Source organism: Lonchura striata, chromosome 31 (genome assembly GCF_050655825.1).
Source record: "Lonchura striata isolate lonStrDom1 chromosome 31, ASM5065582v1, whole genome shotgun sequence".
Taxonomy (NCBI): Eukaryota; Metazoa; Chordata; class Aves; order Passeriformes; family Estrildidae; genus Lonchura; species Lonchura striata.
Window position 1 is genome coordinate 398734 of NC_140733.1, and position 11623 is coordinate 410356.

Genomic DNA, 11623 nt, shown 5'->3' on the forward strand with positions numbered 1-11623 from the left:
ATCTCTCCCTAATAAATTGTAATCTGCTTCAGGTACCAGTAGTAAAGAACCTATACCAAATTTGGAATCAGTTTCTACCATCACATCCTTGATAACAGATACCTCAAAGGGCTCTCCTTTTGCCCCAATTACATGTACAGTGTCAGATGACTTTTTACATCCAAGCGGCAAGGCTTGCACCGTGGATCTTTCAGCCCTGGTATCCACTAAAAATTCCATCTCTTGTTGTTGGGGTCCCACTTTAAGCTTTACCAAGGGCTCCTTAAGATGTTTCTTCCCCAACAAATAGAGCCCTTGACACCCCTAATCTTCCTTAAAGGCCTTCTCATCCGCTATCCGTTGTCTGCATCCCCTCTTCATATGTCCCTTCTTTCCACAGTAGAAGCAGACAATTTCACGACCTCTTTCTTTTCCTTCCCTAGAAATATAACTCTGCTCCCGATTCTCCCTTTGTTCTACATTCCTTGCACGGAAATTAGGGTTAGGCCCTTCCTGCACAACTGCAGCCATAATCCTCGCCTGTCTCTTGAAATTCTCATCCTCCCTTCTCACAAAAACCTTCTGCGCTTCCCTCAAGAGCTCCTCTAATCCTCTAGTCTGCCATCCGTCCAACTTTTCTAGTTTCCTCCTAATATCTACCCATGCATTTGCCACAAACTGCATTTTCAACACCGCCTCTCCCTCCTGGGTATCAGGGTCTATCCCAGAATACAAGCGGAAGGCTTTCCTTAAGCGCTCTAACCATTCCGTGGGATCCTCATCTTTTTTTTGTTGTAATCCAAAAGCCTTCTTCACATTTCTGCCCCCGCGGAACTGATTGTTTTATTCCCTGAATGATGATGTTTCGCAAATCACCCATGTGAGTGCGATGCAAGGGATCCTGGTTATTCCACTGGGGATTTTGTAGGGGCCACTTCATATCTGCTAAGGGTCCTTGGTGGTGTTCATCATCCCATATCCTCATACCCGTTTCCCTTATCATCCTCCTTTCCTCTGCCGTGAACAAAATCCTTAGTATTGACTGTAACTCCTCCCATGTGTACACATTGGGCCCCAAAAATTGGTCCAACCGTTCTGCCACTCCTAGAGGATCGTCCAACAAATGTCCCATTTCCTTCTTAAAGTCCCTGACTTGCCCAGAGTCTAAAGGCACAGTTACATAGGCAACCCCTGCTATTTGGGGTGGCTGACCTTCCTGTCCCGCTTGGGGATTCGGGATCATACCAATGCTTTGTTCTCTTAGGGGAAACATCCCCAATTCCTGTTCCTTTTTCCTAGTCTGACTTCTAGTTACCCTACGATTGTTTTCCCTTGTTCCTCCACTCTCTGCCTCATCATCAGAGTCTGAAGGAGCCGTGGGGACCCCGGGGCCAACCGGGTCCGCAGGCAGCTGGGGATATATATTTTGACTAGCAGGGGGTGGGAGTGGAGGAATATATGGAGGAGGAACGTAGGGGGGCATATTATCTTCCTCCTTGTTTTTCTTGTTCTTTTCCCTGGCTGATAAGGCAAATAGTTTTGTCCTTGTCTCCCCAACTGTCCACAGGGAAGCATATTCGCTCTCTTCTGAATCAAAGGCTTCCTTTGAGTTAACATATATATTTAGAGCCTGACAAATCCAATCCTCAAAGGACCCGAATACCGGCCAATACAAATGGTCTCCCCTAATTTGTTTCCCCCCCCACACTTCCATACAATAATGTATCATTTTAACTTTGTCTTTCCCTTTTCTAGATGGGAAAGCATCCCAATTAATTATCATCATACCCAAGGGGCTATCCCTGGGAATCTGGGGAAGCTTAGCATGGGTCCCCTCTCCCATGGGACCAGAGGGCTTGCTTTTCCTCTGTCCCATCTTCCGGAGTGCACTCAATTTCTCACACACGTGCTCCCCTGGTTCGTGGCCCAGCCCCTCGCGGGGAATGGAAAACGCACTAATACAGAGTCTGCACTCACTTGGTCTCCACGAGACCTCTCACACACAGCACTCCGGGAAAACCACCCCAAACCGAGCGGGAAACCGGCCTATACTCACGCCTCCTGCGTCTTCGCTGGTTCTTCGTGCACAAAGATTACAGGGGTAGCCGGTTCTCCTTTGCCCGTTACTCAATTTAGGTTCGTCGGTGGAGAGTGATCAGAAAGCCTGGGGCAGCCGGGCCGCCATAAGGGCGGGGTGCCTCCCGATCGTCCCGTAGCGACTGATCTACTTCTCCATCCGAGTCACGGCACCAAATTGTTATAAATTGTGACACGGCAATTTGAAGTGTCTTAATTCAATAAAGCAATTTTATTTAAAACAGCAAGCGAGTAAGGCAGGCAAAGCACAGCGCTGGGCGGCCGGGGAGTCTCCTGCTCTACCAACGGCGCGCAAAAATGTTCTGTCCCAACCTTCCTTTTATCCCCCCCCTTCTCCTTGCAGGTGTGACTCTCCAGATGTAGTCTGAGTCTGGTCGTTGTGATAGCTTCTAAGTCTCTTCTTTTGAGATGCAGCAAGCAGACCAGATACACACACCCAGGACTCTAATCTCAACCTCCTTATCACCTTGTAAGCAAATAAGCATTTCAAAGACACACCAGTACATTCTTATGCAAACCAAGGTAATCGAGCATATCACAGTGAACAAATGATCTTCCACTTATCTCATGCCCCACCATGGGGGAAGGGGCTTGGCCAAGGCCAAAGGAGCTCCCTGGCTGCCCTGCTCCCCTCTGCCTGAGGTGCTGAGAGCTCTGCAGCCCCTGCTGCCATCCCATCTGCCCAGGCCAGCACAAGAGCCCCGGCCTTGGGGCCCTCCAGAGTTGCTCCTGCTCCAGGCCCAGGACCCATTCCAGAGCTGGGGCAGCCACAAAGCTGTGCCCATTTCTGCTCATTGCTGCTCTGATGGGGATGCATCCTCAGCCACTTGGAGGTTGCTGATGAAGGCCTTTTCCTTCTTTAGCCCTTCATTCAGGAATTCATTGAAAAATGCTCATTAATATTTTTTCTAAACACCCAAACAACAAAAGCCCATGGGAATAATTTAAGTTTTCAATACTTCTGTGGTTAATTAGACAGATTTCAGAAGTGTATTCAAAGTGAATATATTGTATTGAAAACAATGCAGACATAATTGTTTTGTCCTGTTCTCTTTTCCTGTTCATAGAATGGTATCAGCAATGTCAATTGATATTGACCCCCCAGCACCTTCTCATGCAGTCTGAACAGATATGAAGATCAACACCCTTCATGGCTGACAATCATTAACACTTTGTCCCTACCCCATCCCCACCAATTCCCCCATCCAACTCCTGGCACTCAGAGCAGCTGAGGCATGAAGTCACATCCAGGGGTGTCCCCAGGGCTCAGGGCTGGGGCCAGGTCAGTGAAATCTCTTTATTGCTGATCTGGATGAGGCCATCGAGGGCACCCTCAGTCAGTTCCAGGTGAGCCCAGGCTGGGTGGGAGTGTGGCTGTGCTGGAGGGCAGGAAGCTCTGCAGAGGGATCTGGACAGGCTGGAGCCATGGGCCCAGGACAATGGGATGAGGTTCACCAAGGCCAAGGGCCGGGTCCTGCCCTGGGCTCACAACCTCCCCAAATCCCTGGCTGTGCCCTGCCCCTGATCCCCATAGCCTGTCCTGTTTCCTTTATCCCTGCATTGCCAGGGATTTTCTGGGACAAGGGAGCTCTTCTCTGGGGGTGGAGGGAGGTGCAAGTGCCACCACTGGAGTGGGAACCACAACTCATCAGGTTTGTGTCCTTTGGGGTCAGGAACTGGTGAGACTCAGAGGCACAGAAAGTTTCTCTTTATGGCCAACAGACCATGGTTGAACAGGACACAATTTAATAACAATCATGCTCTTCCCTGAGCTATGTGCAACATCCCAGCAGTGTCTGATGAGTCCACCATCCACAAGTGATTTCCATATTAAAACTGATTTTAGACAAACGTGGTTCTCTGATAGATATAAACACAGTTAAGTTCTTGCATCAGGATGCTCATCCTGGAGTGGGGGGAAAACAGCTCAAACAATTCCTGATGTGCAAAGCTGTCAGTGGTGGATGGAGAAGGGAGGTCTGGCTGCTTTTGGTGTTGAGGAAATGCTGAAACCAGCCTGACTCATTTCATCTCCTCCTGGCCTGGCTGATCTCCCCTCTTTCCCCTTCCACCCATTGGCTTCTGTCTCTCACCAGGCCCCCAGGTGAAGAGCCTGGCTCTGTGTTCTCCATCCCCTCCTCACTGGCACTTCCAGGCTGGGATAAGGAGCCCCTCAGCCTTCCCTGCTCCAGGCTGGACAAGCCCAGCTCCTTCAGCCTCTGCTCACAGTCCTGGGGCTCCAGCCCCACCTTGGAGGCCCTTCCCTGTTTCCTGCCCAGGGGAACCCAACCCAGGCCACAGGGACCTGGATAATCCACATCCTTGATGTCTGGGTCACACAGCCCTGGCCCCTTGTCCCCATGTCAGGCTCTGGGGTGGATCCTGTGTGTCCTGGGTTGTAAGATAAGCTTGTATTCTATTTGCCATCTGTTGAAGGCAAACCTGTTGGACAGGTTTTGTTATCTTTTCCAAGAACCGGTTTTGCTCCTAAGAGGTAATGGTTCGTTAGTGGGCCATTGACTGATTCAATGCAGGGCTGGTAACATAACACCATCCTATTGTGAGATGTTCCACCCAGAGGGGGAAGCCAAGCACTCTTTTATTGGATATAAGGGGGTACCTTTTTGGGGACAGAGCAGCTCTTTACTTTGGGGGATTGCCAGAGAAGCAGCTCTCTTCGGCGGCACTCACAGGGAAGCAGCCGGAGCGCGCTGAGGCGACGGCGGCGGAGCTCGGAGGCAACCCCGGCGCAGAGGAAGACCGGCCCCACTGCCACCAGATCTCCAGAGGAAAACTATACCCTTCAAAAGATCACCGCTGCAGCTGCAATTCATCAACCACTGCAAGGGGATCAATTGTCCCAGCAGGACTGCTACTGGCACCCCGAATCTTCAGGTTCTGGACTTTTTCACTGGTTTTGTTTGTACCGATTGCATTTGCCTTTTTAAATTGTTGTCTAGTTTTCTCCTAGTAAAGAATTGTTACTCCCATTCCCATATCTTTGCCTGAGAGTCTTTTGATTTAAAACTCCTAGTAATTCAGAGGGAGAGGGTTTACCTTCTCCATTGCACAGGGGGCTTTAGCCCTCCTTCGCAGATTCCTGTCTTGTCGAACCTAGACACTGTGGAACATCCTTGGGTGAAGGCTGTGGCTCCAGGGGGACCAGGGGAATACCAGGGGACAGGGACCCCACTGGGCATGAACAGCATTGGACTTGTTGGGAGAAACTGTGAGGGGGAGCTGGGGCAGAGTGACCAACCCAGTGACCTCACAGAGCCCTGCTGGGATGTCACACAGCCCCTCTGGGATGTCAGACCTCTGCCTTGTGATGTTACAGCCCATTCTCTTATGTCACACAGCTGGTCTCTGATGTCACAGCCAACTCTGTGATGTCACAGTCCGCTCTGTGATTTCAGATTCCCATCCTGTGATGTCAAATATTGATCTGTGATGTCACAAAGATGGCCTATGATGTCATAACTCCTTGATGACCTCACAGAAACCACTCTCTGATGTCATGGACCATTCTGTCATAGATCACTCATGTGATGTCATAGCCCACTCTGTGACCTCATGTTACCAGATGATAAATTGTCTCCGCCAGGTGAGCTGACACCTGGAGCTTGTTCTCCAAAACCCCAGGCCGATGGAAACCACACAATGCCCATTGTGGGAGAAGGGGAACTGGAAGTTTACCAGCCTCAGTGTCCTGCCAGCTCAGCCAGGCCCACGGGAACATTGGGGTCCACGACCACCAGGGACCGGTCCAGAGAGACTCCCAGGACAGAAGAACACATGGGTAAAGGGGAGCGGAAATATGTTAATGGATTTGGGGAAATGATTATCAGATGTGTGTTTAGTCCAGGACAATCAATGAATATGTGTGCAAAATACAGAAAATGAACAGAAACTTTCCTGTACTCAGCATGCTTGGCTTTGGGAGGAGCTATCCCCCATGCATCCAGCTGAATAAAGAATGCTGCTTCTTAATGCTGCACTGGTGTTAAGGAGGTTTCTGTTTTACCGAATTTTTGGTAACACTCCACTCCCAAGGAAAGCTCTGTCTCCCGCTGTTCACAAACAGAGAAGGGCTGGTGGCAGATGTGGGGATCAGAGGCTGCCTGGGGCACAGGGACCATGAAATAATCAAGTTTTCAGAAGGAGGGGCAGCAACAAAACTTCCACACTGGAATTAGGAACAGCAGACTTTGGCCGAACTTAGGATGCTGATTTCAGGAGCTCTGAATCACGTACTGATTTTTTTAAAGGGAAACAGCCCTTAAAAACAAAGGGATTCAGGGAGGATGGACACATTTCAGTAAAGTAATCTTAAGGGGGAAGCAGCAGCTGTCCCAGTGTGGCAAAAGATGAACTGGTGACAGAAATGACTGTCCTGACTGCCCACGGAGCTTTTGTGGGAACTCAAGGGAAAAAAGGACCAGTAACTCAGAAAGTGTTTAAGGATGATATTAGGTCATTCAAAAAGACAGGTTGAGAGGTGAAAGCTCAATTAGAACTTAACCTAGCAGCTTCTATAAAATACTAAAAAATGTTTTTATAAAAAATTTATAGCAAAAGGATGGGGAAGGAGAATTTCTATTCTTCATTGGATGCAGTAAAGAATAGAGTAAAATAAGATAAGGAAAAGGCTGACCTACTTAACATCATGTTTGTCTCAACTTTCAATATTAGGACAGGTTGTCCTCAGGACAAGTTTTCTCCTGAGCTAGCAGATGGGCACAGAGAGAAGGAAAGGCCCCTGTAATCCAGGAGGAAGCAGCTGCTGACCTGCTGAGCCACTCAGATGCTCACAGGTGCATGGGATGGGATGGAATCCATCCTAGTAGAATGAGGGAGCTGGTGGATGAGCTCCCCAAGCTGCTCCCCATCATTTAGCATCAGTCCTGGCTCACCAGGGAGGTCCCAGAGCACTGGAGGGGCCAGTGTGAGCCCATCCCCAAGAAGGGCTGGAAGGAGGATCTGGGGAACTCCAGGCCTGTCAGCCTGACTTCGGTGCCCGGGAACAGATCACCTTGAGTGCCACCACAGGGCACCCACAGGATGGCCGAGGGGTCAGAGCCAGCCAGTATGGATTTAAGAGGGGCAGGTCCTGCCTGAACAACCTGATCTCCTTTTATAACCAGGTGACCCACCTGTGGATGTGGGAAAGGCTGTGGATGTGTCCATCTGGATTTCAGCAAAGCCTTGGACACTGTTTCTGACAGCATTCCCTGGAAAAGCAGCAGCCCACGGCTTGGGCAGGTTCCCTCCTGGCTGGGAGATGGAAGAGCTTGCTGGAGGCTGGGCCCAGAGAGGGGTGGGGATGGTGCTGCACCCAGCTGGTGTCCAGTCCCTGCTGCTGTCCCCCAGGGATCTGTGTTGGGCCCAGTCCTGTTTAACATCTTCACTGGTGATCTGGGTGAGGGGATCGAGCCCAACATCCCCAAATTTGGAGATGACACCAAGCTGGGTGTTAGTGTGGATCTGCTGGAGGGCAGGACAAGAAGACAGCCTTCAGCTGCAGCAGGGGAGGTTTAGGCTGGACAAGAGGAAGAAGTTCTTCACAGAAAGGGTGAGTGGGCATTAGAATGGGCAGGCCAGGGGGGACGTGGCAGAGTCACTGTCCCTCTCCAGTGGCACTCAGTGGCATGGTCTGGGTGACAAGGCAGTATTAGGGCATTGGTTGGACTTGATGATCTCAAAGGTCTTTTCCAGCCTATTTGATTCTGTCATTGTATGATGATTGGGACACTCTGGGGCCATTGTGACACTGCAGGGCCTCGTGGAACTAAGAGGACCATGGTGACACTGTGCAGCCCCATAGAACCAGGGCTCCATTGAGTGCTCTGGGGCCAAATGGAACCAGGGAGTCCCTGTGACACTGGGTCCTGGTGGAACCACAGAGGCCATTGTGACACTGCAGGGCCTCGTGTGACCAAGGGGTTTCACCCCTGTGACACTGCCAAACCAAGGAGAGCATTGGGAGAGTCCAGGGCCCAGTGGAACCAAGGGGCCCTTCTGACACTGCAGGGCCTCATGGAACCAAGGGGACATTGTGACAATGCAGGACCTTGTGTAACCAAGGGGCCACTGTGACACTCTGGGGCCTCAAGGAATCTGGAGCGCTGTTGTGACACTGTGTGGCCTCGTGGAAACAAGGAGTCCATTGTGACACTGAGGGGACTTGGGGAAGCACAGAGAGCACTGTGACAGTGTGGGACCTCATGTGACCATGGGGCCTTTGTGACACCCTGGGGCCCCATGGAACCAAGGGGCCACTGTGAAACTGCGGCACCAAAGAGAACATTGTGACACTGTGGCGCCCCATGGAACCAAGGAGTCCATTGTCACATTTTGGGGCCCCATGGAACCAAGGACAATTTTGCAGATGACACCAAGCTGGATGTGAGTGTGGATCTGCTGGAGGGCAGGACGGCTCTGCACAGGGCCCTGGACAGGCTGGATCCAGGGCCCAAACCTAACAAGGTGAGGTTTAACAAGTCCAAGTGCCAGGTCCTGCACTTTGGCCACAACAACACTTGCAGTGCTACAGGCTGGGGACAGAGTGGCTGGACAGCAGCCAGGCAGAAAGGGACCTGCAGGGACTGATGGACAGCAGGCTGGACATGAGCCAGCTGTGTGCCCAGGTGGCCAAGAAGGCCAATGGCTCCTGGCCTGGATCAGGAATGATGTGGCCAGCAGGACCAGAGCGGCTGTGCCAGCACAGAACTGCCCCCTGCTCTGCACAGAGACATTGCTGCTGCAGCTCCAGAGGAGGCAACAAAAGGGGCATCTCTGCAGAAAACTCTGATTGGACATAATTTAGCTCCTTTAAAACCGCCAAGAGCACAGCCCCTAATTGACACAGTCTGTGGCCACAGGGAAGGTGGAGGTGAACAAAATGAGAAATGGCCCAAACAATGACATTTCTTTGTGGAAAACATTAAAATGTAAAACAAAGAAAAAGAACCTCCAAATGGAAAAGAACAAGAAGTATCAAAGATGACTTTTATTACAAGTGATTTGCAAAAATTGGCCAGGAGTTTAATGTCCCTGGAAGCATCCAGTCATCAGTCTCCACAGTGCAGCCTTGAGCTCCTGGTTCCTCAGGCTGTAGATGAGGGGGTTCAGGGCTGGAGGCACCACCGAGTACAGAACTGACAGGGCCAGATCCAGGGATGGGGAGAAGATGGAGGGGGGCTTCAGGTAGGCAAATGTGGCAGTGCTGAGGAACAGAGAGACCACGGCCAGCTGAGGGAGGCAGGTGGAAAAAGCTTTGTGCCGTCCCTGCTCTGAGGGGATCCTCAGCACGGCCCTGAAGATCTGCACATAGGAGAAAACAATGAACAGAAAACAACACAACGATAAACTGACAATAACCACAGGAACCCAATGTTCTCTGAGGTAGGATTTGGAGCAGGAGAGCTTGAGGATCTGGGGAACCTCACAGAAGAACTGGTCCAGGTCATTGCCCTGGCACAGGGGCAGGGAAAATGTATTGGCTGTGTGCAGCAGAGCATTGAGAAAGGCACTGGCCCAGGCAGCTGCTGCCATGTGGGCACAAGCTCTGCTGCCCAGGAGGGTCCCGTAGTGCAAGGGTTTGCAGATGGACACGTAGCGGTCGTAGCACATGATGGTCAGGAGGAAATACTCTGCTGAGATGAAGATCAGAAGGAAAAAGAGCTGAGCGGCACATCCTATGTAGGAGATTGTGGTGGTGTCCCAGAGGGAATTGTGCATGGCTTTGGGGACAGTGGTGCAGATGGAGCCCAGGTCGCTGAGGGCCAGGTTGAGCAGGAAGAAGAACATGGGCATGTGCAGGTGGTGGCTGCAGGCTACGGCGCTGATGATGAGGCCGTTGCCCAGGAGGGCAGCCAGGGAGATGCCCAGGAAGAGGCAGAAGTGCAGGAGCTGCAGCTGCCGCGTGTCTGCCAGTGCCAGCAGGAGGAAGAGGCTGATGGAGCTGCTGTTGGACATTTGCTCTGGCTGCACATGGGCACCTGTTCATGGAGAAAGGACAGGGACAAGTCAGGAGAGGCTGCTTGGAGCCAAACCTGGGCCATTCCCTGCAGCTTGTCCTGCTGGGACTCACCCACCCTCGTTCCTGCTCTGGGAAAACCTTCACCCAGGTCCCTGCCTGAGCTCCAGTTGTGCTGGCTGAGTGTGCCAGGAGCAGGCAGGGCTGTGTGTGGGGGCACTCAAGGAGCCATCCCTGCCCTACTGCCGTGGGTTTGTGGCCATGTGGCAGAGGGACAAGGCTGGATATTCAGGATTTTCCATGGAAGTTTCTCTTACTGCAGAAAAGCTTGCTAGCATCTGCACTCCCAGGTCTAACGAATGGCAGGAGCTGGTTTAAGGAATTGTTTTCCTACCCACACATCATTCATGGCTCTCTGAGGTCAGAAATCCCCAGCATTCCTGCTGCACTCAGATTTTTACACTGAGAGATGTGAGAGGCAAAGGATTCCCTGTGGCTGAGGGCAGGTGAGGGGCCGCATGAGCTTGTTCCCCCAGCACTGCTCTGTTCAGCCCCCTCTGCTTCCCTGAGCATCTCCCTGGGCCTGGACATCCCCTCCTGAGAGGTGCCTTGTCCCTGCCAGTGCTCACAGAGCCCATCCCACCCTGTGTGGCCTCGGCCCGGCCCTACAGAAACCTGCCTGTGTGCAGGGCCCTGGCTGGGGCAGGCTCTGTGTGCAGCTGGGCAAGGGCAGCTCAGGAGAGCCCTGCTGGGCCCTGCAGAGGTGATGCTGCTGCTGCCCAGGGCTGAGGAGTGGCTGAAGGCCCTTTGGGAGGCTCCCGGCAGAGACACTGACCACCCAAAGTCACAGTTCTGGAGTCTCTGTACATGTTCAAACATTCCTTTGATGATCCTTTCAACTGAGAATGTTCTGTGGTTCTGGGATTACGATTCCTGTTCTGCTTCTCTTATCCCTCTGGTGTCTATAATCAAAAGAGATAAAAAGAATCCTTGCAACAGTGTTAGACCAGTAAAAACCAGACCTTTATTGGAAGATTCCAGGTAGCCCAGGGGCACATCCAGCCCCTGATTTCAACAATTCATTGAGGTTAATTAATTAGGATATCTAACAGGAACATTCAATAGGAGATTCAGTTGCCCCAGTTACATAACCCTGGCTCAATCCATTGGAGTAGGTCTAAAGGCTTCTTTGCCTTCACTTTTTGTTGTGACTGCTCACATTCTGGTCAAAACCTAAAATGCTCTTCTTGTAGGCCTTCTTCCTCATAATAAGACTATACAGTATTTGAGGAATATATTTAGACAGTCAACTTATTCTAGTAAAATCCAAGAGATAGGTAGAAAACATACTAGAGACAGCTAAGGATAACAGTTACATAAGTACAAATTGGTAGTTTAATAGAGCTAATTAAGAGTTTAATAGAGTTATGTAAGGATTATAGATTTATAACTTTATCACACCAATTTACAGACCTACGGATATATGAAAAATGTATACAAAGCAAAATACTTTCTGTCATCACCCCAACTTTCCCATCCTTCTCCAAGCCGGAAATTGAAAACACTCTC

At 51.0% G+C, this 11623-nt stretch overlaps 1 protein-coding gene across 1 annotated transcript; it reads right to left on the bottom strand.

The window, feature by feature from the left end:
- Window positions 1-8531: 8531 nt before the first annotated feature.
- On the bottom strand, window positions 8532-10235 carry LOC144248387 (olfactory receptor 14J1-like). The gene has a single exon (XM_077790549.2). It carries the CDS (start codon window positions 10051-10053, stop codon window positions 9121-9123), a length of 933 nt encoding a protein of 310 aa, XP_077646675.1. The 5' UTR covers window positions 10054-10235; the 3' UTR covers window positions 8532-9120.
- Window positions 10236-11623: the final 1388 nt, after the last annotated feature.

Coding starts and splice junctions, on each gene's coding strand:
- LOC144248387 (XM_077790549.2), bottom strand. CDS start 10,053: ATGTCCAACAGCAGCTCCATCAGCCTCTTCCTCCTGCTGGCACTGGCA.